At 40.6% G+C, this 22001-nt stretch overlaps 1 protein-coding gene across 3 annotated transcripts in view; it reads right to left on the bottom strand.

Annotated features, from left to right (window-relative positions):
* Positions 1-8609: 8609 nt before the first annotated feature.
* LOC123601764 (B-lymphocyte antigen CD20-like) overlaps positions 8610-22001 on the bottom strand; it is a 33215-nt gene continuing 19823 nt past the window's right edge. For 2 of the 3 annotated variants that reach the window (XR_006714251.1, XM_045485397.1), the window contains exons 6-7: positions 19596-19716; positions 8610-8812 (exon numbers count right to left, since the gene is read on the bottom strand). Coding sequence is in view for 2 of the 3 variants with exons in the window: in XM_045485397.1 (XP_045341353.1) it covers positions 8805-8812; positions 19596-19716 (129 nt within the window). In the remaining variant the exon portion in view is untranslated. The remainder of the gene's footprint in view (positions 8813-19595; positions 19717-22001) is intronic. The other variant, XM_045485396.1, reaches the window with a different exon arrangement.

Below are 22001 nucleotides of genomic sequence, written 5' to 3'. Positions count from 1 at the left end.
GAGAGAGAGAGAGAGAGAGAGAGAGAGAGAGAGAGAGAGAATCCCCAGCAGTCTCCACACTGTCAGCTGGATGTGGGGCCCGAACTCATGAACCCGTGAGATCATGACCTGAGCCAAAATCAAGAGACGGACGCTCAATCGAATGAGCCACCCAAGGCACCCCAAGAATGCAGTCTTAAGTGTTTCATTGTAGGGGCACCTGGGTGGCTCAGTTGGTTGAGCGTCTGACTCTTGATTTCGGCTCCGATCACGATCTCACAGTTTGTGAGTTCAAGCCCTGCACTGTCAGTGCAGAGCCTTCGTGGGATTCTCTCTCTCCCTCTCTCTCTCTCTCTGCCACTCCTCTGCTCACATTCTGTCTCTGTCTCTCTCTCTCAAACATAAACATTTAAAAAAGTGTTTCATTGTAGATTAATGAAGGAACTATTTACAGAAGTGTGGGCGGGGTCATGAGAACCACGTTGGCACACACTGGGAAGCTGTTACAGGGAAGCTGTTACTTCTCCTAAGCCCTTAAGGGGCAAGAGGCAATAACTGTCACTGTAGTAACAAGAGTTGTAGCCAATTCAGCTGCCTATTCCGCACAACTACTGCCGAAACTGAGCAGAAAAGGGGAGAGTGAACTTGGACTTCTCCTTCCTCCTGACTTCCAATTTCATTGGCTGAACACCACCAGAAGGACAAGAATAGGGGAGTGCAGATGACGCAGTCCACATTGGTCACCTTCCCGGGGTACAGAGCAGGGCAGAGGTCCTGCTGGCTATGTCTCACCTGCCCCTCCAGATCTCCTCTCCACACTTCTCTATTCTCTTGTGTCCCTGGAGACTAGTCTTTTTATGGATTTCATCAACAGGCTCCCTAGCTCTCTGGCTTCTGATGGGTCTCCAACAACAGGACACCCTGTTAGGAAACTGGAGAGGAAAAAAGGGCAAATGATTTATTGCCTCAGTTTCCTCCCTGTGCTTTCGCCAAGGGCCGGTGGGTCCCTTGACCATGGGTCACAACTGTCCAAGTGGCCCTCTCCATGCAACTCTCTTCTTCTGGGTCTGGGGCGCCACTCTTTTCACTTGCCTATGCAGGCTTCTAGGGTTACGATTTAACAGCTTTGGGACATTATTCTGTCACTTGTGGTTTCTCTACACCCTGTCCACATTTTGTAGAAAACCGCTGTATTAAATGTCCCTCAAATCTTACCCCTTGTCTCCTCTTGGAGAAGGCCTGGGTCATGGAAAGCTCAGGGCAACTATGTGAATATGACTTTTAAAGTAATTTAATGGACACATTTTTTCAACCTTCTCTTTGGATAAAAATTCATGCATATGGATTTCTCACTCATCCAAGAATTAAAAATTGTTTTCTCGTCATTTGAGCAAATTCTTTTCCCTCTAGTGAAAGCCCTTATGAATTGAGAGCTGGGAGTAGGGAAATCCAGGAAGATGCTAGAATACCAGTGGGGGCTTCAGTCTTTTTGGTTCAAAGGCATCATATCTGCAGGACCTATGTATTTTCCAAGAAAAGAACATTGGAGAGAGTCAAAGTGTACAGAGGTGAATCGGTGTGTAGATTTCTAGAATTCTCAAATTTAAAGAAAGGCTTAGATTCTACTGCCCAATCCCTCCCCCCGCCCCCCAGTAAATGTAAGAGTTTCAAATGCTGAAGCCATATAGTTGTAAAAGCTCCCTGTTCTTCAAGATTAAGTTAGATTTATGAAGGATAATGAAGGAAACATCTCCTTTAGGTTTCCTTTGAATTGGGTTGATGCACCATCCTTGGAGGGCATTATGGGATACAGGTTGTAAAGTCTCCCAAGACACTGGAGCTCCATTTCAATCGGTTTCAAGAAATTGGCTAGCCCTTCTATGCAAAAGAAGGTAAAAGATTTAAAAAAACACTCTAAGGGGCGCCTGGGTGGCTCAGTCGGTTGAGCACCGACTTCGGCTCAGGTCACGATCTCGCGGTCCGTGAGTTCGAGCCCCGCATCGGGCCCCTGTGCTGACAGCTCAGAGCCCGGAGCCTGTTTCAGATTCTGTGTCTCCCTCTCTCTGACCCTCCCCCGTTCATGCTCTGTCTCTCTCTGTCTCAAAAATAAATAAATGTTAAAAAAAAAAATTAAAAAAAAAAAAACACTCTAAGAAGTGCTTGCTTCGGCAGCACCTATACTAAAAAACCTCTAAGAAGTAGAAGAAAAAAATAGTTAAGAAAATATCTCCAGGCTGCGACAAAATTAAAATATACACTTTGTAGTCATTGTATACAAAGAGAGCCAAATAGTGAATTACAATCCATTATTTGTACAAATATGCTAAATATTGTTGTCAGACAACGGAGTCTTATAATGATTTTCTAATTAGAAAAAAAAAAAACTTCCTAAGTGAAAAACTAAATAATAATAAATCTGTGGTTTGAAAGTAAAGATTACACTTGGAAACTGTAAAACAAAATAATGTACAACTATCGCATGGAATAAAAGTTTAAATAGGATTCAGTTTTTTAAAGCATTAACCCTTCTTTGCCTAAAAAGAACCCATTAATTTTTTTTAATGTTTATTTATTTATTTATTTATTTATTTTCAACGTTTATTTATTTTTGGGACAGAGAGAGACACAGCATGAACGGGGGAGGGGCAGAGAGAGAGGGAGACGCAGAATCGGAAACAGGCTCCAGGCTCCAGGCTCTGAGCCATCAGCCCAGAGCCTGATGCGGGGCTCGAACTCACGGACTGCGAGATCGTGACCTGGCTGAAGTCGGACGCTTAACCGACTGCGCCACCCAGGCGCCCCAATGTTTATTTATTTTTGAGAGAGGGAGACGGGGCGCGAGTTGGGGAGGGACAGAGAGAGAGAGAGAGGGAGACATAGAATCTGAAGCAGGCGCCAGGCTCCGAGCTGTTAGCACAGAGCCTGACGTGGAGCTGGAATTATGAACCAAGAGCTCATGACCTGAGCTGAAGTTGGACGCTTAACTGACTGAGCCACTGGGGCACCCCCCCCCATTTTGTTTTTTAATGAGAAAAAGAAACAATCTAGTACATGAAGACCTCATGTTCTCTGCCTAATTGACAACAGGCTGACACTCTGTACTCATAAAAATAATTATATTTAATTATACTTAGTTTAATTATATATAACTATTCTTATACAGGTGACTGTAGCATATTCTTTTTTTTTAGTTATTGAATATGGTTTTATTGCATGAATTCAATCTCAAATATTGAGATATAAAGCTAAGTCAATTTTTCATGTTCTAGAACACAAGGATGGGTTTTCTCCTGCCCTGTTAATTCCCAAAGATGTGCTTAATTTAGAGTGTTTCCCTTCCCGAAGGTCAATTCCTTCTTCGTATATATGTACAAGAAATGTCGACTATTAGATGCTCCATGGTCTCTGGGGAGTCCAGATGTTCCTGTGGCTTCTAATACCTCAATCTATATTGAATTCTTCATAAGCAAACATTTCTTGAATGATTCACCCACAGCCAGGAAACAGAGTGTTTGTATTAAGGAGAGGGAAATTACGGCATAACCAATATGACAAACAACCCTTCTTTGAAGGTCAGGGACTGCTCACCAGTACCGTGTATTAAGAACACTGTATTAGCAAACAGGCTTAGATGAGACCACAGAAGAGGTGCCTGGGTGGCTGAGTCAGTTGGGTATCTGACTTTGGCTCAGGTCATGATCTCGTGGTTCGTGGGTTCAAGCCCCACGTCGGGCTCTGTGCTGACAGCCCAGAGCCTGGAGCCTGCTTGGTATTCTGTGTTCCCCTCTCTCTCTACCCCTCCCCCACTCATTTCTCTCTCTCTCAAAAAAAAAAAAAAAAAAAAAAAAAAAAAAAGACAAGGCCATAGAAAAGCAAGTACTGTAGACAAAACTTATAAAAATAATTCCTAAAAAGGTCGAAAGAATAGCATGGGTTTAGAAGTAAAGTCCTTTATCCACCATGTTCTCTTATATGAAATTTTGAGTGATACATTTGGGAGAAAACCTAGAAAGTCTCTGGTCTGGCTCTCTTATTTCACACGTGATGTAACTGACACGCAGAGAAAGGCAGTGACTTGCTTACCAGGACACAACCAGTTAGTGGCAAAACCAGGCTTGTCCTATCTTCCAGCCCAGTGTAAGACCTTCACTGTAATATAAGGTACAAAAAAAATTATAATAGGGGCGCCTGGGTGGCTCAGTCAGTTAAGCGTCCTACTTCGGCTCAGGTCATGATCTCGCGGTCCGTGAGTTCGAGCCCCGCGTCGGGCTCTGTGCTGACCGCTCAGAGCCTGGAGCCTGTTTCAGATGCTGTGTCTCCCTCTCTCTCTGGCCCTCCCCCGTTCATGCTGTCTCTCTCTGTCTCAAAAATAAAAAATAAAAGTTAAAAAAAATTTTTTTTAATTATAATAAAATATCTATTTCATCGTATAAAATTTCAAGGCTGAATATATTAGAAGACGTAATAGATGCCTGAACATTTTTATAATCATAAGTTTATATTTAAGAGAGGTAAGAAAATCAGAAGCCATCTGTATAAGAAATGCAAAAAAAAACAAACAAACCCAAAAATGAAAAAAACAAAAGGAACAGAGGTGGGAGCAAAATTATTGCAGTAAGAGATAAAGAACAGAATTAAAAAAGAAAAAAAAGAACAGAATTCTTAGTAAGATAGCAGAAAGAAGGATAAATGTTAACCCATGTGGGCAGACCGGCCCAAGGGCAATTTCAGAGTGCTGAAGCTAGCATCCGAGTATGACTGAAAAACAACGGGGAAAAACCCAGATGTGTAACTTCGATATGGGATGTTGAGGAGAGAGTTTTTACCATGTGTTATAAAATATTAAAATATGCATGTAGGGTGATGTATTAGGGTTCTCCAGAAAAATAGAACATATGTATATCTTTCTTTATATTTCAGACATCTATATAAAGAGATTTATTATAAGGTATTGGCTCACATGACTGTGGAGGCCCAGAAGTCCTGTCACCTGCCCTCTGCCAGCTGGAGCCCCAGGGAAGCTGGCGGTGTGGTTTGAAAGCCTCAGAGTCAGAGGCAGATGGTGTAGATGCCAGTCTGAAGGCCTGAGAAAGGCGGAAGTATGATGTCCCTGCTCAATCAGTCAGGCAGAGAGCAAATTCAGTCTTCCTCTGCCTTCTCATTTGATGCAAGCCCTCAGTGGATCGGACGGTGCCCACCCACACTGGTCCGCTTACTCAGTACACCAACTCCAATGCCATTGTCTTCCGGAAACACCCAGCCATGATGCTTAACCAGGTAAGCATCATTTGGCATCCTGCCGGCCCCTCGAGCTGACACACAAAATCAGCCACCACAGTTGGCAATAATACGCACCATGTTTAGAACAGCCACCTGGGTGGCTCAGTTGGTTAAGAGTCAGACTTTGGCTCAGGTCATGATCTCACAGTTTTATGAGTTCGAGCCTGGCGTTGAGCTCTCTGCTCTCAGCACAGAGCCTGCTTCAGTGTCTGCCTCTTTCTGTGTCCTCCCCACTCCTCAAAAATAAGCATTAAAACAATAATAAAAATCAAATGAGCTCCCTGTATTTCTTTTTTTTTTTTTTCCCAATTTGGTAATTCATTTTACCTTAAAGCTGTCTTAGATCTCTTCTGTTACATGTTTGCATGAGACAGTTACAAATGCAGGCTGATACAGTGTGTTGTATGGGTAACTTACATCCCACGGGTAGCATGACCTTTTCTCCTATTATTTTATGTGGTTAATCCCTCTTGGGGAAATCCCAAGTGAAAAACAAAGTACACCGCGGCTACCTTCCTGGGAACTTGGATATAGGATAATTCCCGAAAGTTATTAAGTTCTGATCTTAGATAATCATAAATAAGTTCATCTTCCTCATGAATGGCTGGTGGGACACTCAAAAGTCCCAAGAGACAATTCATCATCGTCTGGGACTGTCCTGAGCATTGCAGAAAGTTCTAGCATTCCTGACTCTCTTTCTCTAAAGGCTTCTATTGGCGTGTCACCTGCTTCGCTCACCGCTACAAACAACAACGTGCTCATAATTTCCCCAGAAATCCCACGATGGGGTGGTCCTTCCTTTGCCCGAGAGTTGCTGCGGTGTGCTTTTTCAGGATGAGTGGAAGCACGCCCACGTGCAAGAACTGACATCATGACAGGCCGCAGAGTACTTCTGAAAGTCTGTCCTAGGTTTGGGCTAGGTTTGAATAGAGAGCGGGGCACACGTTTTATGGGAAGATGCTAAAGGAAGTTTGTAAAACCACAGACTCATGAATGCATTTGACTGTGCACATCGTCTGAGATCAATGGGGGCGGTAAAGCATGCAAACGGAGTTAAAAAAAATTAGGCAGAATTTGAGCAGCATGTGAGCTAAACCGCCTAGAGGCTCTGCCCCCCACTCTCTTAAGAACTTGAGATCTGTGGTAAACACGACACTCGAACTCTGGCCGCCTGAAATGTTCATGAGCCCGCCCGTGGGACTGCTGATGCCCCTCTGGCAGCTGCCACTGGCAGGAATTCATGTGTTAGCAGATGTTGTGTTAGAGATCACAGAGTATTAGTTACGTGTGCCAGTGGATTCCACATTTTAGGAATACGTGATCATGGGAGAGAACTCACAAAAGGGCTGACGGTCGTGACCCTGCGGGGTAGCGTGTCCGCCCTGGGGGCGCTCAGGTTCCTGCAATGGAACTGACGCTGTTTTCTCGTAGTGAGTGCAGGTGAGTGGATGGTCCTTCCAGTCCTGATGATTGAAACATCCTGTTTAAGCTCTCAAGGCTCAGAGTTGACGATCTTAAGCCTTCCATTTCACATCTGAATCCAAGTGTTGCCCCCCGCCCCCTAACAAAGAAGGGTGGGCCGGTCTTTTGGCTCCAGTGGCTTGTAGGATGGTTCGTGGGAGGGCTGGGGACCGCTCCCACCCCCACCTGATTCCTTTACTTGCAATGCGGGCACCCAGGAGACACCTGAACTGTGACTGCTCGTGGAGAGGTGACCGTCTTCCTCACTCACTACACGCCTTATTCCCTGTGCATATAACCCCATGTCAGGATACGGTCCTCTTTCTGTAGATTCTACCTTCACTCTAGGTGGGTATGTGGAGGCTTCCACTGTCTACAATATCAAGTGGATAGTTCTGAGCAGTTTTTTCAGGTGGCGGTGGCCTCTTTTGTAACCTGGCGTCATCTTCCGGCTGACATCAGCAGCAGCATTTTGCAGAAGTGCCTTGCTGCGTGTTCTATCAAATACGTATCCCCCATGCCGTGGGACGTTGGGGTGTGAGGATCCCCCCTCTATAAACCTAACCCTCTCTAAGGAGGGGGGATGCAGTGCTCATTACAGTGAAAAGCCACCTGTGGTAGTTTTCTAGGCTACCGTAACAAAGTATCACAAACGGGGTGGTTTAGAACAATAGAAATTTATTGTCTCACTGTTCCGGAGGCCTGACGTCCAAGATCCAAGATCAGGGTGTTGACAGGGTCATGCCCCCTCTGAAACCTTTAGGAAAAGATCCTTCCTTGCTTCTTCCTCGTTTTTGGTGATTTCCCAGCAATCTGGTGTTTCTTGGCTGGTAGATAGATGTATCCCTCCCATCCTCTGTCTTCACGTTTTCTCTGAGTCTTTACATACTCTTTCGTGTGTGTGTGTGTGTGTGTGTGTGCCTCTGTGTCCACTTTCCCCTTTCCATGAGGCCACCGGTCATTAATATGGGGGCCCACCCTAATGGTCTCATCTTTATTGTAATTTCCTCTATAAAGACCCTATTCCCAAAAAGGTCACATTCTGAGGTACTGGGGGACTGGGACCCCAACATATCTTTTTGGGGGGACACAATTTGAACACAACAGCAGCCCCCCCCCCCCCCCCGCCCCAGCAAGCTCTCCAGTGGTTTTTATGGACTTAGAATGGTGAGCACATCTGCTTTCAGAGGGGGACTCTGGTCACTAATTCTTTTTTTTTTTTTTTAATTTTTTTTTTTCAACGTTTATTCATTTTTGGGACAGAGAGAGACAGAGCATGAATGGGGGAGGGGCAGAGAGAGAGGGAGACACAGAATCGGAAACAGGCTCCAGGCTCTGAGCCATCATCAGCCCAGAGCCTGATGCGGGGCTCGAACTCACGGACCGCGAGATCGTGACCTGGCTGAAGTCGGACGCCTAACCGACTGCACCACCCAGGCGCCCCTCTGGTCACTAATTCTTGGAAAATAACAATTCCACCTAGCCTCCTATATCCTCGTCCTACAGCTATAATGAGAAGAGCTCATAAATGATAATCAATAATTTATTGAGGGATTAGCATAAACCAGAAGCTCTTCTAAGTCCTTTAATGATGTATTATAATTTAATATTTGCATCTACTCCGTGGGCTAGGAACTATGATTTCTGTGTTACAGGTGACGAAATGAAAGCACAGTAAAATCAGAAGTCTTGCCATCGCCACCTTGACATTATGCCTGCCTTCAAAGTCAGAGTAGTTCCCGTTCTCAGATGACGGCGTCCCTTCGCTCAGACCGATCTCCTCCAGCCTAAGATAAAGTAGCCATTCACCTTTACTTTCCTATAGCCCCTGGACCGGCTGTATCTGTCTGTGCTCACTCAGATCGTTTTTTAAAAAGGGTAGAGTCGACTTGTGATCAGATTGCATCCTTTACTGAAGGAGTAGGGAGAAGGCGCGCTGGGAAGGACTTCAGTAGCCTGTATTTTCCGTGAGGCCTCTTGAGAACAATCGCGGAGTTCTTCCCCAGTTCACGATTAATCTTTCGTTCTTGGTGGGAGTCACACTGGTTCTTTGTGAGTTGTGTGGAGACACTGCACTGCGACAGCTATGGACCTGGGGGAGTGGGTGATAGCAGATTGATCACCGTGACACCAGAAGATACGAGCTTAGTCCCGAGCCACTGAATCAAAACAAGACAAAAGACAACAAAACAAAACAAAACAAAAACAAAACAAAACAAAAACCCCAGCAATGACAAACACACACATATGCAAACCTAAAATGTGACCAGTTGAAACCACACTGAGAAGATAACACCCACTCTGTCTGGGGGGAGAGGTAAAAATGCAACAGACCTGTGGCCCGTCAGAAACCAGAGGTTTCATTGAATTACAACCATCACATTCAACTAAAATATAAGTCTTCAGAAAATGACTTTAACCTTCGGCTGGCCTGTGGTGGGTGCTAAGAATCCTCTGGGGTGCTCTACTTCATATTCTAGGTCACAAGGAGAAACAACCAATGGAGGGGGGAGCTGTCTGGCTTAGACTACAGGATTTGGGGGGGGCGGGATCACCGCAGAAGGCATTCTGATGGGGAGAGCCCACGAGATGGTGATGGGATGAGCGATGTGGGCTGGTGAGGTAGCCTTAGGCTTCTGACCATCTGTCAGGAGGATCGCCCACTTCTGGCAGTGGTGGACTGAGGGTAATTGAAACCCTGGAAAGTGAAACCGCCGATAGGAGGGACTACTGTATATAACCGCAAAGTTTGATCGAGAAACCCTCCCTGCTGCTAGAAAGGCTTCAATAGCATCCTGGTACTTACAGGCTAAATTCCAAATTCTTTTCTAGGGGTGGCTGGATTCTATTAGGATCTGGCCTCAATTTGCCTCTCCAGCTTCATTTTCTATCACTTTCCTCTAAATACTAGCCTACAGGAATCCCTCGAATGTGCCATGCTGGCTCCAGGCAGAGTTTTAGGCTGATTTACCAATATGTAGGTTTGGGTGGGAGGGATTTAATGACCTATCTTGAAAGAATTTAGACAAACTCTGTAGGTAAGGAGATAAGATTATCAGCCATTACAACCTATTTCCCCTCTATCACAATTTACTGATTGTTTCTATCCTTTATTCTATTAATGGCGTGTATTATATTGGCTCTTTCCAATTTAAAATAAATTATGTGTTAAAATACACATAACAGTTATTATCATAACCATTTTTAAATGCACAGTTTTAAATGCACAGTGGCATTAAATACATATATGATGTTGTTGCAAACATCACCACCATCCATCTTCATAAGTTCTTTACTTCCTGTAAAACTGAAACTCTACCTCCATTAAACAGTAACTCTGCACTCCCAGCCCTTGGCAACCCTCATTCTCCTTTCTGTCTCTACAATTGTGACCACTCTATCTCCTATGGAGTAGAATCACACAGCATCTGCCTTTTTGTGACTGCTTTATTTCACTCCACATAATGTCCTCAAGGCTTATCCATGATGTAGCACACGTCAGAATTTTCTTCCTTTTGAAGGCTGAATAGTATTCTGTTACAGTTGTTTACCACATTTTGCTTATCCATTCATCTGTTGATGGAAACTTGGGGTTGCCACATTGTAGCCATTGTGAATAATGCTTCTCTAAACATGGGTGAACACATAAATACCTCTCGGAGACCCTGCTTTCAATTCTTCGGGGTATATATGCAGAAATGGAATTTCTGGATCCTATGATAATCCTATTTTTAAATTTTCAAGGAACAATCATATTGTTTTCCACAGCAGCTGTACCGTTTTATGTTCCCACCAAAAGTGCACAAGTGTTCTGTTTTTTTTCACATTCTAGCCAACACTAGTTATTTTCGGTTTTTTCTGTCTTTTATTTTTTTGATAATAGCCATCTTTATGGGTATACAGTAATACCTCATTGTGGTTTTGATTTGTATTTCCCTAATGGTCAGTGATGTTGAGCATTTTTCCATGTGCTTATTGGCCATTTGTAGACTTTATCTGAAGAAATCTCGATTCGAGTCCTTTGCCCATTTTTGAATTGTTTATTTTTGTTGTTATGTTTGAGGTGTTCTCTATATATTCTTCATATTAACCCCTCATTATATACGTGATTTGCAAATGTTTATCTTATTCATTGTGTTGCTTTTTTACTCTCTCTTTTTTTTAAATGTTTATTTATTTTTGAGAGAGAGAGTGCATGGGAACGATCAAGCAGGAGAGGAACAGAGAGAGAGGGAGACACAGAATCTGAAGCAGGCTCCAGGCTCTGAGCTGTCAGCACAGAGCCTGATGTGGGGCTCAAACTCATGAACTGCGAGATCATGACCTGAGCGGAAGCCGGTGCTTAACCCAGGCGCCACCCAGGCGCCCCTTTTACTCTGTCTTTTGAGGCACAGCATTTTTAATTTTCATGAAGTCCAATTTATCTGTTTTTTTCTTTCATTGCCTATGCTTTTGGTGTCATATCCAAAAACATCACTGCCAAATCAAATGTCATGAAGCTTTGGACTCATGTTTTCTTCTAAGAGTTTTATTTTTGGTCTTACATTTAAGTCTTTGATCCGTTTTGTGTTAATTTTTGTACATGGTGTTAGGTAAGTCCAAATTCATTCTTTTGCAGGTGGGTAACCAGTTTCCCCAGTACTGTTTGTTGAAAAGACTGTGCTTAACGTGGTTTTGATGATTGTATCTCTGTAGTAAGTTTTGAAATCAGGAAGTGTGAGTCTTTCAGCTTTGTTCTTCTTTTTCAAAGTTGTTTTTGCTATTTGGGATCCCTTGAGATTCCATATAAATTTCAGGATGGGTGTTTCTGTTTCTTCATAAATGGCATTTAGATTTTGATAGGGATTGCATTGAATCTGTAGACTGCTTCGAGCAGTATGGACATATTAACAACATTGATTCTTCCTATTGTGAACTTGGGATGTGTTTCCGTTTACTTACATCTTCTTTAATTTTTTTCAGTAGTGTTTTGTAGTTTTCAGTGTGTAAGTCTTTCAGCTACTTGGTTAATTCCTAAGTATTTTATTATTTTTGACGCTATTATAAATGGAATTGTTTTTGTGATTTCCTTTTCAGATTTATTCAGGATTTATTTCTGGACTCTTGATTCTACTGCACTAATTTTTATGTGCAGTAAAAATTACGATTTATCCTTATGCCAGTAGCACAATGTCTTGGTTAACTATAGTTTTGTGCTTCCTTTTGAAACTGGGAAGCGTGAGCCCTCCAACTTTGTTTTTCTTTCTTTTATTTTTAAAAGACTTTATGTATTTATTATCATTAAATAAATATTATTATTAAAATAAATATTATTAAAGGTATTATTTATTTATTAAATATAATTTTTAAATTTTTAAAAATATAATTTATTGTCAAGTTGGCTAACATACAGTGTGCAAAGTGCGCTCTTGGTTTTTGGGATAGATTCCTGTGGTTCACTGTTTACATACAACACCCAGTGTTCATCCCAATAAGTGCCCTCCTCCATGCCCATCACACATTTTCCCCTCTCCCCCACCTCCCTTTGTTTACTTATTTTTTAGAGCAGTTTTACGTTTGCAACAAAATTGAGAAACAGGCACAGAGAGTTCCCATATATCCCTTGTCCCCACACATACATAGCCTCCTCATCATTGACATCACTCCCCAGAATGGTACATTTGTTACCAAGGATTAACCACCACTGACATACCATAATCACCCGAAGTCCATAGTTTACCTTAGAGTTAACTCTTGGTGTTGTATATTCTGCAGGGCTTGGGAAAATGTATAATGACATCCATCATTATATATGTATACATCCATGTATAATATCCATCATTAGATAATATCATACAGAATATTTTCACTGCGCTAAAAATCTTTGTGCTCTGCCTATTTATGCCCCACCCCTCGCCTTGGCAACCACTGATTTTTTACTCCACAAAAAGTAAACGTACCCATAGTTTTGCCTTTTCCAGATGTCATATAGTTGGAATCATACAGTGTGTGTACTTTTCAGATTGGCTTCTTTCAGTTGGTAATACGCATTTGAGGTTTCTCCATGTCTTTTTCCTGGCTTGATAGCTGATTTATTTTTAGCACTGAATGATATTTCATTGGATGGGTGGACCACAGTTTATTTGTTCATTCATTCACTGATGGGCATCTAGGCTGCTTCCAAGTTTTGGCAACTATGAATAAGGTTGCTATAAAAGCCCGTGTGCTGGTTTCTGTGAGAGCATGAGGTTGCAGCTCCTTTGGGTAAACACCAAGGGACTGATGGCTAGATTGTATGGTAGTATGTTTAGTGTTGCAAGAAATCCTCAAAGCCACTGCTTTCCCAAGTGCAATGTTGCTCTCTATTCTCACCAGCATTTGGTGAAATCAGTGTTCAGATTTTGGCCTTTGTAATATGTGTGTAATGGTTTGTTTTCTTTTTTAAAGATCGGTTTGGCTATTTTGGGTCCATTCCATTTTCATATGAATAGTAAGATAAGCTTGTATAAAAATCAGTGGAGATTTTGGTAGGGCTTGGGTTGAATTATAGATTAATTTGGGGACTATTACCATCTTAATATTAAATCTTCTGATCCATGGACATGAATTTTTTCCATTTATTTAAATCTTCTTTAATTTCTTTCAATAATGCTTTCTAATTTGTGGTAGACAAGTCTTACACTAAGCTTGTTAATTTTTTTCCTGAATATAAATTACATAAACATTTAATTTTTGGTGTTATTGTAATTGTGTTCTCATGTATAGAAATAACAACTGATTTTTTGAAAAATATGTTGATCTTATGCCCTTCCAACTTGTTGAACTTACTTGTACTAGATTTTTGTGTGTGGATTTCTTGGAATTTTATAGCCACAAGATCTTATCAGCTACAAAGAGAGTTCGTGTTACTTCTTCCTTGACCAACCAAACTGAGTATTTTTATTTCTTTTTATTGTCTAATTTTCCTGGCTAGAACCTCCAGTACAATGTGGAAAATAAGTGGCAAAAGCAGACATCCTTGTCTTGTTCCAGATCTTAGAGCAAAAGGATTCAGTATCTCTCCATCAAGTATAATGTTAATTGCAGATTTTTTCCCCACACCTAACTGCCGCTTTTCAGGTTGAGGAAATTCCTTTCTACTCCTAGTTTGTTGAATGTTTTTTTTTTTTTTTAAATCACGAAAGGGTGTTAGATTTTGTTAAATTGTTTTTTCTATGTATATTGAGATAGTCATGTATTTTTTGTTTTTATGTTATCAGCATGGTTATTACACTGATTGATTTTAATGTTAAACCAGCTCTGAATTCCTACGATAAATCTTAATTGGTCATGATGTCTGATACTTTTGGTATGTTGCTGGATTGTATTTGAAACATTTTTTTCCTTTGAGGTTTAAAAATTTATATTCATAACGGATAATGGTCTATAGTTTCCTTTTGTTTGATATATTTGTCTGGTTTTGGTATCAGGGTAATACTAACTTCATAGAATGAGTCAGGAAGTATTTTCTCCTCTTCATTTTTAGAACGATTTGTTAAAGACTGGTGTTAATTCTTTAAATGTTTAGGAGTATTTGCAGTGTAACCACCTGGGACTGGGGTTTCTTTACAAAAAATTTTCGATTATTATTTCAGTCTCTTAACATGATGGATCTATTTAGATTTTTATTACTCCTTGACACAGTTTCAATAGTTTGTATATTTCTAAGAATTTGTCCATTTTATGTAGGTGAACTAAATTTTTGGCATATCATTATTCATAGTATCCCCTTTTAGTCTCTCTCTCTCTCTCTCTCTTTTTATTTTAGTAGGCTTCATACCCACACGGAGCCCAAAGCAAGGCTTAAGCCCTGAGGTCAGTACCTGAGTTGAGATTAAGAGTCAGATGCTTAACTGACTGAGCCACCCAGGTGTCCCCTACTCTTTTATGTCTGTTTTTCTATTCTCTATTTCATTTTTTCCACCGTAGTCTTGATTATCTACATTCTTCTTCTGACTTTGGGTTTAGTTTTCTCTTCTAGTTTATGTTCTTAATATTTATTAAGTTTTTAACTTTAATTCCAGTAGAGTTAACAAACAGAACATACAGTGTTATAGCAGTTTCAGGTGTGCAATATCGTGATTCAACAATTCGGTACGTTACTCGGTGCTCATCATGATAGGTGTGCTCTTAATCCCCTTCACCTGTTTCTCCCAGCCCCCCCCCCCCCCCCGCATTCCCATTCTAGTTTCTAAAGGTGGAAAGTTAGGTTTCTGATTTGAGACTTTTTCTTTTTTTAAAAATATAGTATTTATAGCTATGAATTTCCCTCTAAGCACTACTTTAGCTGCATCAAATAAACCGTGGTATGTGGTTTGTTTTATTCATCTCAAAATGTGTTCTATTCTTCTTTTTGATTTCTTCTTTGACTTTTTGGTAATTTAGGAATGTATTGTTTCATTTGCACATATTGGTGATAGTTTAAAATGTCCTTCTTTTACTAGTTTCTTTTTTTTTAATGTTTGTTTATTTTTGAGAGAGAGAGCAAGCGAGCGAGCACACAAGCACGCAAGCAGAGGAGAGGAAGAGAGAGAGGGAGACACGGAATCTGAAGCAGATTCCAGGCTTTGAGCTCTCAGCACAGAGCCTGACGTGGGGCTCGAACTCATGAACTGTGAGATCATGATCTGAGCCAAAGTCAGATACTTAACTGACTGAGCCACCCAGGCACCTGCTTCTTTTACTGATTTCTAATTTAATTCCATTATAATCAGAGAAAATACTTGGTATGAATTCCATCCTTCTAACTTATTGAAACTTGTTTTATAGCCTAAAATATGGTCTGTCCCAGAGAATATTCTACATGCACCTGAAAAGAACGTGTACTTTGAGTTGTTGGGTGGAGTGTTGTATAGATGTCTGTTAGGTCTAGGCAGTTGGTTAATAATGCTGTTCAATTCTCCTATTGCCTTTTCTCTTCTGCAGAGTTTTCCTATACATTGTTGAATATGGGGTATTGAAGTTTCCAACTGTTGTTTTTTAAACTTTGTGTTTTTCCTGCCCAATCTGCCAGTTTTTGTTTCATGTGTTTTCGGGACTCTGTTGTTGGTGCATATGTGCTTACAATTGCTATGAGTTCCTGACAGATTTAACTTAAAAAATAATTATAAATATGTCCTTCTTCATGTCTACTAACAATTTTTTTTTCTTAATGTCTATTTTGTCTGACATTATTTTTATAGCTGCTCTAGCTCTCTTTTGGTTTCTGTTTATATGGCATATATTTTCCATACTTATATTGGACATATTTGTGTCTTTTTTTTTTCCTTTGTAGAATTCTTGGCATCCTCCCATCTATTCTGACCATAGAGGTTTAGAAACTAGAGTTCAGTGAAATTGAGCGTCTTGCCCAATGCCAGTATCTCTTTAGGTCAAGGTCGGATAAGTCTTTCTCAACCATATTTCCCAATATGTGTCTTTGAATCTAAGGTGTGTCTCCTGTATATATCATTTAATTGGAGTTCATTTTAAAAATCCATTTTGCCAGTCTCTGCCTTGTGATTAGAGTGTTCAATACATTTACATTTAATGTAGTTACAGATAAGATATGGGTTTATGTCTGCTATTTCATGGTCAGTTTTCTATATTGTATGTCTTTGTTCTTCTGTCTGTCCTTCTATCTGACTGCTCTCTTTTATGTTAAATAAATGTTTTCTTTCATACCATTTTATTTTTTCTTCTATGCCACTTTATTACATTTTTATTTTTTATTATTTTTGAATTATTTTTAGTTTGTCATCAATATTATTTTAGTATTAATAATGTTGTAGTATTTATTATATCTAATTCTTGATTGACAGTGTTTTTCTTTCAGTGTTCTGAAGATGTCATACCACTCACTGTCTTTTGGCTTCCATAGTTTCTGATGAGGAATTTTATTAAAGATCCCCTTTACAGGATGAATTCTTGTCTTCTGCTGATTTCAAGATTTTCTCTTGGTCTTTGTCTATTCGCATCTTGGTTGTGACGTGTCCAGGTTTGGATCTTTTGTAATTTCTCCTTTTTGGAGTTTGTTGAGCTCCTTGGATATGTAGAGTAATGTTTTTCATCAAATTTTTAAGTTTTCATCCAATATATTTTCAAGACTTCTTTGTGTAGCTTTCTCTTTCACTATCTCCTCCCATTATGCCAACTTCCATTATGTACATTTTGGTATGACTGATGGCATTTCAAAGGTGTCTGAAGCTCTGTTCAATTTTCTTCGTTTGTTATCATTTTGTTCCACAGAGTAGACTATTTTAATTGACCTTTTAAAAATTTTTTAAAATGTTTATATATTTTTGAGATATAGAGACAGAGACAGAGTGTGAGAGAGGGAGGGGCAGAGAGAGAGGGAGGCACAGAATCCAAAGCAGGCTCCAGGCTCTGGGCTCTCAGCACAGAGCCTGTTGCGGGGCTCAAACTCAAAAACTGTGAGATCATGACCTGAGCTGAAGTCGGATGCTCAACCAACTGAGCCATCCAGGTGCCCCTTAATCGATCTATCTTTAAGTTGGTGGATTATTTCTTCTGTCAGATCACATATTCTGTTGAGCCCCTTGAATGATGTTTTCATTTTAGTTACATATTTTTCTGCTCTAGAATTTCTACTTGATTCTTTTCAATAGTTTCTGTCTTTATCGATATTCTTTATCATGAAACATTGCTTTCTTACTTTCTTTTAGACTTTTTAGACATGGTTTTTCAGTTCTTAGAGCATACTTATAATAGCTGATTTAAAGGGTTTTTTTTTTTTTTTCCCCTAGTAAGTCCAATATCTAGGCTTCCTCTGGTACAACTTCTATTGCTTTTCCCCCAGTGTTTAGGTCATAGTTTTCTGTTTCTTTGCATATCTTATAATTTCTTTTGTTAAAAATTGCATATTTAAGATAATATAATGTAGCAATGTTGGAAAGCAGATTCTCCCAGGGACTGGTTTTTGTTGTTGTTTTTGTTTTTATAGGGATGGCTTTCCTGAACTAATTGTGTGCAGTATTCATGTCCTGTATGGGCACTGATGCCTCTGTTAGCTTAGTGTCATTAGATGATTGGGCATAGATTTCCTTAACTGCTTTGAACCAAGAAATTTCCCAGGCTTTGTTGAGAAGCTGTGTGTGCGTGCGTGCGTGCGTGCGTGTGTGTGTGTTTGTGTTGGGGTAAGACTTTAAAGGCTTGGAAGACAGGTTGCAACTCTATATTAGCTATCACTTCCTGTTTGCAGACAGCTTCAGGTCAGCCAGAGGTGGGAGGTTAGCATATTGACAGGTCTTTCCTGGGCACACACACATCTCCGCATATGCACAAGGTCTTGATTTCCAAGTATTACCACCGTTTCAAGGTCCCCAGCGGACATCTTGTGCCCTAGTTTTTTTCTATTATCTTTTTTTTGGTAAGCCTCTTGTTTTACCCAACTCTTATCCCTGCTCTAGGCAAACACAGTGTTAAAGGCCACTAATTGTTCTGACAAACATCCCAGAAAACTTTTCACCGTGATTGAGCTCAGAGGTGAATAAAGAGCCTTGCCAGTGGGGATTTCCAGGGACCTGCCAGACAAATCAGAAACAACGCTCTGGGAATGTTTTGTTTTTGTTTTTGTTTTTTTGTTTTGTTTTGTTTTGATTTTTGGGCAACTCCAATCTCAGTTTTCCTCTGCTTGTGGTTGTTAGGCTGGTGTTTTTTTTTACAGGTGGTGTGGTCGCAAGGTTATTTTATTTAAAGGTTACTGTGGAGATGGGACAAGGGGGATGGGCACCGGGCAAATGATAACCACAAAACTCAACTGTTCTTACTAAGGTTTAGCCATGGTTTCTTGCATAAGTGTTCCCTGGATTGTCACAAGTCTTTGATTAATTCCCAGTGGTAAGAAATGTTAATTATGACAACTTTTCCCAGTGTTCTCATTTATTTTATGGAGGAATCGATTTTTAGAGAGCCTCATTCTTCTATTCCAGAAGTAGTCTCTTCAGCGTCCTCTAAAATCCTCTAAATTTTCTGAAGGGACAGGAAGATCTCAAACTTTGGCAACAAAAGTTTATAACTAAATTTGAATTTCACAGTCTAGAACATTCAGTGTCCCCATATTGCTTTTCAGTCTATGTAAAATCTTTTCCTCTAGTAATCTTCTAGGTGATGCAAGTCTAAAAGACCTCAGGGTGCATGTATCCCTTCTAATCAGATTTTTGTATCCTTTGGGTAAATACCTAGTAGTCCAATTGCTAGATCATAGGGTAGTTGTATTTTTAGCTTTTTGAAGAACCTCCATACTGTTTTCCAGAGTGGGAGCACCAGTTTGCATTCCCGCCAACAGCGTAAGAGGGCTCCCTTTTCTTCATATCCTCACCAACACCTGTTGTTTCCTGGGCTATTAATTTCAGCCATTCTGACTGGTGTGATGTGATAACTCACTGTAATTGTGATTTTGATTTCCCTGATGATGAGTGATGTTGAGCATCTTTTCATGTGTCTGTTGGCCAGCTGGATGTCTTCTTTGGAAAAGAAAATGTCTACACATGTCTTTTTCCCATTTCTTAAAAACTGGATCATTTGTTTTTTTGGGTGCTGAGTTCTTTAGATGTTTTGGACACTAACCCTTAAACAAATACATCCTTTGCAAACATCTCCCATTCTGACGGTTGCCTCTTAGTTTTGTTGATTGTTCCCTTTGCAGTGCAGAAGCTTTTTATCTTGATGAGGTCCCAATAGTCCATTTTTGCTTTTATTCCCCTTGCCTCCCGAGGCACCTCTGGTAAGAAGTTGCTATGGCTGATGGCAAAGAGGTTACAGCCTGTGTTCTCCCCTAGGATTTGGATGGTTTCCCTGCAGATCCTTAACAGAAGCTGTTTTCTCCTGACTGACCAGCCAGAAACAAAATTACTCACTTATCTCACTGCATTCTACAGGACGCATTGCTGCTTCAATCCACTTGACAGTCATGTATGCACAGATCACTTCCACGATCGTGGTGAAGAGTACATATTGTAAAAGCATACTACCAGCTATCTGAAATAGAAAGAAAAGAAACATTCCTCATATCAATTAGCCATTTAAAAATTATACAAGAACAACACTTCACAAGCAGGGAATAAAGATCATTCATCCTATCAGTCTCACACAACTATGAGGATTTTTGTGTATTTTTCCTAAGAACAAAATATGTTTTCAATTAATCAAGTACTCTTATATGCACCTTGCATTATGTCAAGTCCTACTTCTAGTAATGACTGTACAAGTTGGATACTTTTATTTCTCTTCTACATGTGACCAGACTGGAAAGCAGAGAGATTACCTTAGTACCATGGGCTGGGTGAAATTCTTCAGGGTTTGGCACTGAGTGCCCATCTTTTCTCTCTTCATACTTTCTCTTTTGGTAAGACTCATTGCATGCTTTGTGTTTCGTGCTTTTCCATTTAATGCACATATAATTTGCATGTTCTATTTTCTCTTAACCTATGTACCATAAACATTATTACATGTAGTAGGTGGAACCATTCTCTCTCCCTTTCCACATTTCTACCATGGCCCATAGTAGGACTTTCTGCTCTAGGAGTGGCTTCTAGTGTTTCTTAACGCTCCTCATTTACAATTCCCCATTTGAGAAGCAGAGATTTATCTAACCCATGATTTCACAAGAAGGAACCCAGCCCCTTCTGGGTTGTTTCCCTTTTTTTTTTTTTTTCAAAATCGTTTTGTCTTTATGACCCCAAGTTCTCCTCAACCTCTGATACCCGCCTGGTCCCAGCACAAGGAGACCTGTCGTCTACCTGTATCTAGGTAGATAAGTTTAATTCATGGAGAGAGGTTGCAGCAAGTTCATTTGGTCAAAGATTTAAAACGTGTTCTCCAACTATAATAATCATCATAAAGCTGATAGTTTTTATTTACATCTGCTTGATTGTCTTATTTTATCTCAGTTGGTTCAGAATGTGCGAGAAGAAAAGTTGATGGCTATTTACTGGCCTGCTATACTAGTGTCCCAGGGGCCCTGTAATAAAGTATCACAGCTGGGTGGCTTAACACAACTGAAATTTATTGTCTCACCGTTCTGGAGGGTCAAAGTCCAAAAAGCATGTATTGGCAACAGAATGCTCATTCCAAAGTCTTTAGGAGAGGATTCTTCCTTACCTCTTTCAGCTTCTGGTAGCCCCAAGGGTTCCTTGGCTTGTATCAGTATAACTACAACCTCTGCCTTCATGTATACATGGCCATCTTCTTTCCATGTCTGTGTCCAAATTTCTTTCTTCTTATAAGGACACGAGTTCTATTGGATTAATGGCTCACTCTATTGGCGTATGACCTCATCTCAACTAATTACATCCGCAAGACTTTGTTCTCAACATCACATCCTGAGGTACTGTGGGTTAGGACACATCTTTTTGGGGGACACATTTCAACCCATAATAGTTTGTCTCTGCTCTGTCTGTCCCTCCCATGTACCAAATCTATTTGCCTCATCCCAATATCTCCAAAAGTTTTGACCCATTTTAACATCAACTCCAAGTCCAAAATCTGACCTAAATATCATTAGATCAGAAAGCCTCAAATCCTATCATCTAAATTATCTAAATCATCTAAATCAGTTATGGATGAGACTCCTAGAATGGTCCATATTGGGGTAAAATTCCTCTCCATCTGTGGACCTGTGCAATCAGAAAACCAGTTATCTAAGACATAATGGTGGGACAGGCATAGGATAGATATTGCCATTCCAAAAGGGAGATATAAGAAAGAAAATAGGGCTGGGGCGCCTGGGTGGCTCAGTTGGTTAGGCATCTGACTTTGGCTCAGGTCATGATCTCGCAGTTTGTGAGTTCAAGCCCCGCGTTGGGCTCTGTGCTGACAGCTTGGAGTCTGGAACCTGCTTCAGATTCTGTGTCTCCTCCTCTCTCTGCCCCTCCCATGCTCATGCTCTGTCTCTCTCTGTCTCTCAATAATAAATAAATGTTAAAAAAAAATAAAAAAAAATAAGGAAAATGGGGTAATGGGCCCCAAGCAAGCCCAAAACCCAATAGGGCAATTCTTTAGATGTCGAGGCTTGAGAATAATCCTGTGTGGCTCCATGCTCAGTCCACAGGGCTGCTGAGGAGGTGGCCCTGCTTCTTCAGCTCACCATGGTGGTAGCCCCACCCCTGCAGCCTACTGGTTGGTGGGGAGTCCCACTCCTTGGGTTATTGCTGTCTCAGCCTGTAGCATATCAAAGACGTAAATATTTGTGACGTGAAATGTGTTTCTTTTTCCCCATTCTTGGTTTTCTCATTTGCTTTTGTAACAGATGTACTAATTCCATA

The sequence above is a fragment of the Leopardus geoffroyi genome, chromosome D1, assembly GCF_018350155.1.
Source record: "Leopardus geoffroyi isolate Oge1 chromosome D1, O.geoffroyi_Oge1_pat1.0, whole genome shotgun sequence".
In the NCBI taxonomy this organism is placed as follows: domain Eukaryota; kingdom Metazoa; phylum Chordata; class Mammalia; order Carnivora; family Felidae; genus Leopardus; species Leopardus geoffroyi.
Note: the sequence above shows the minus strand (reverse complement) of the source record. Positions and strands in the feature narration are given on the sequence as shown.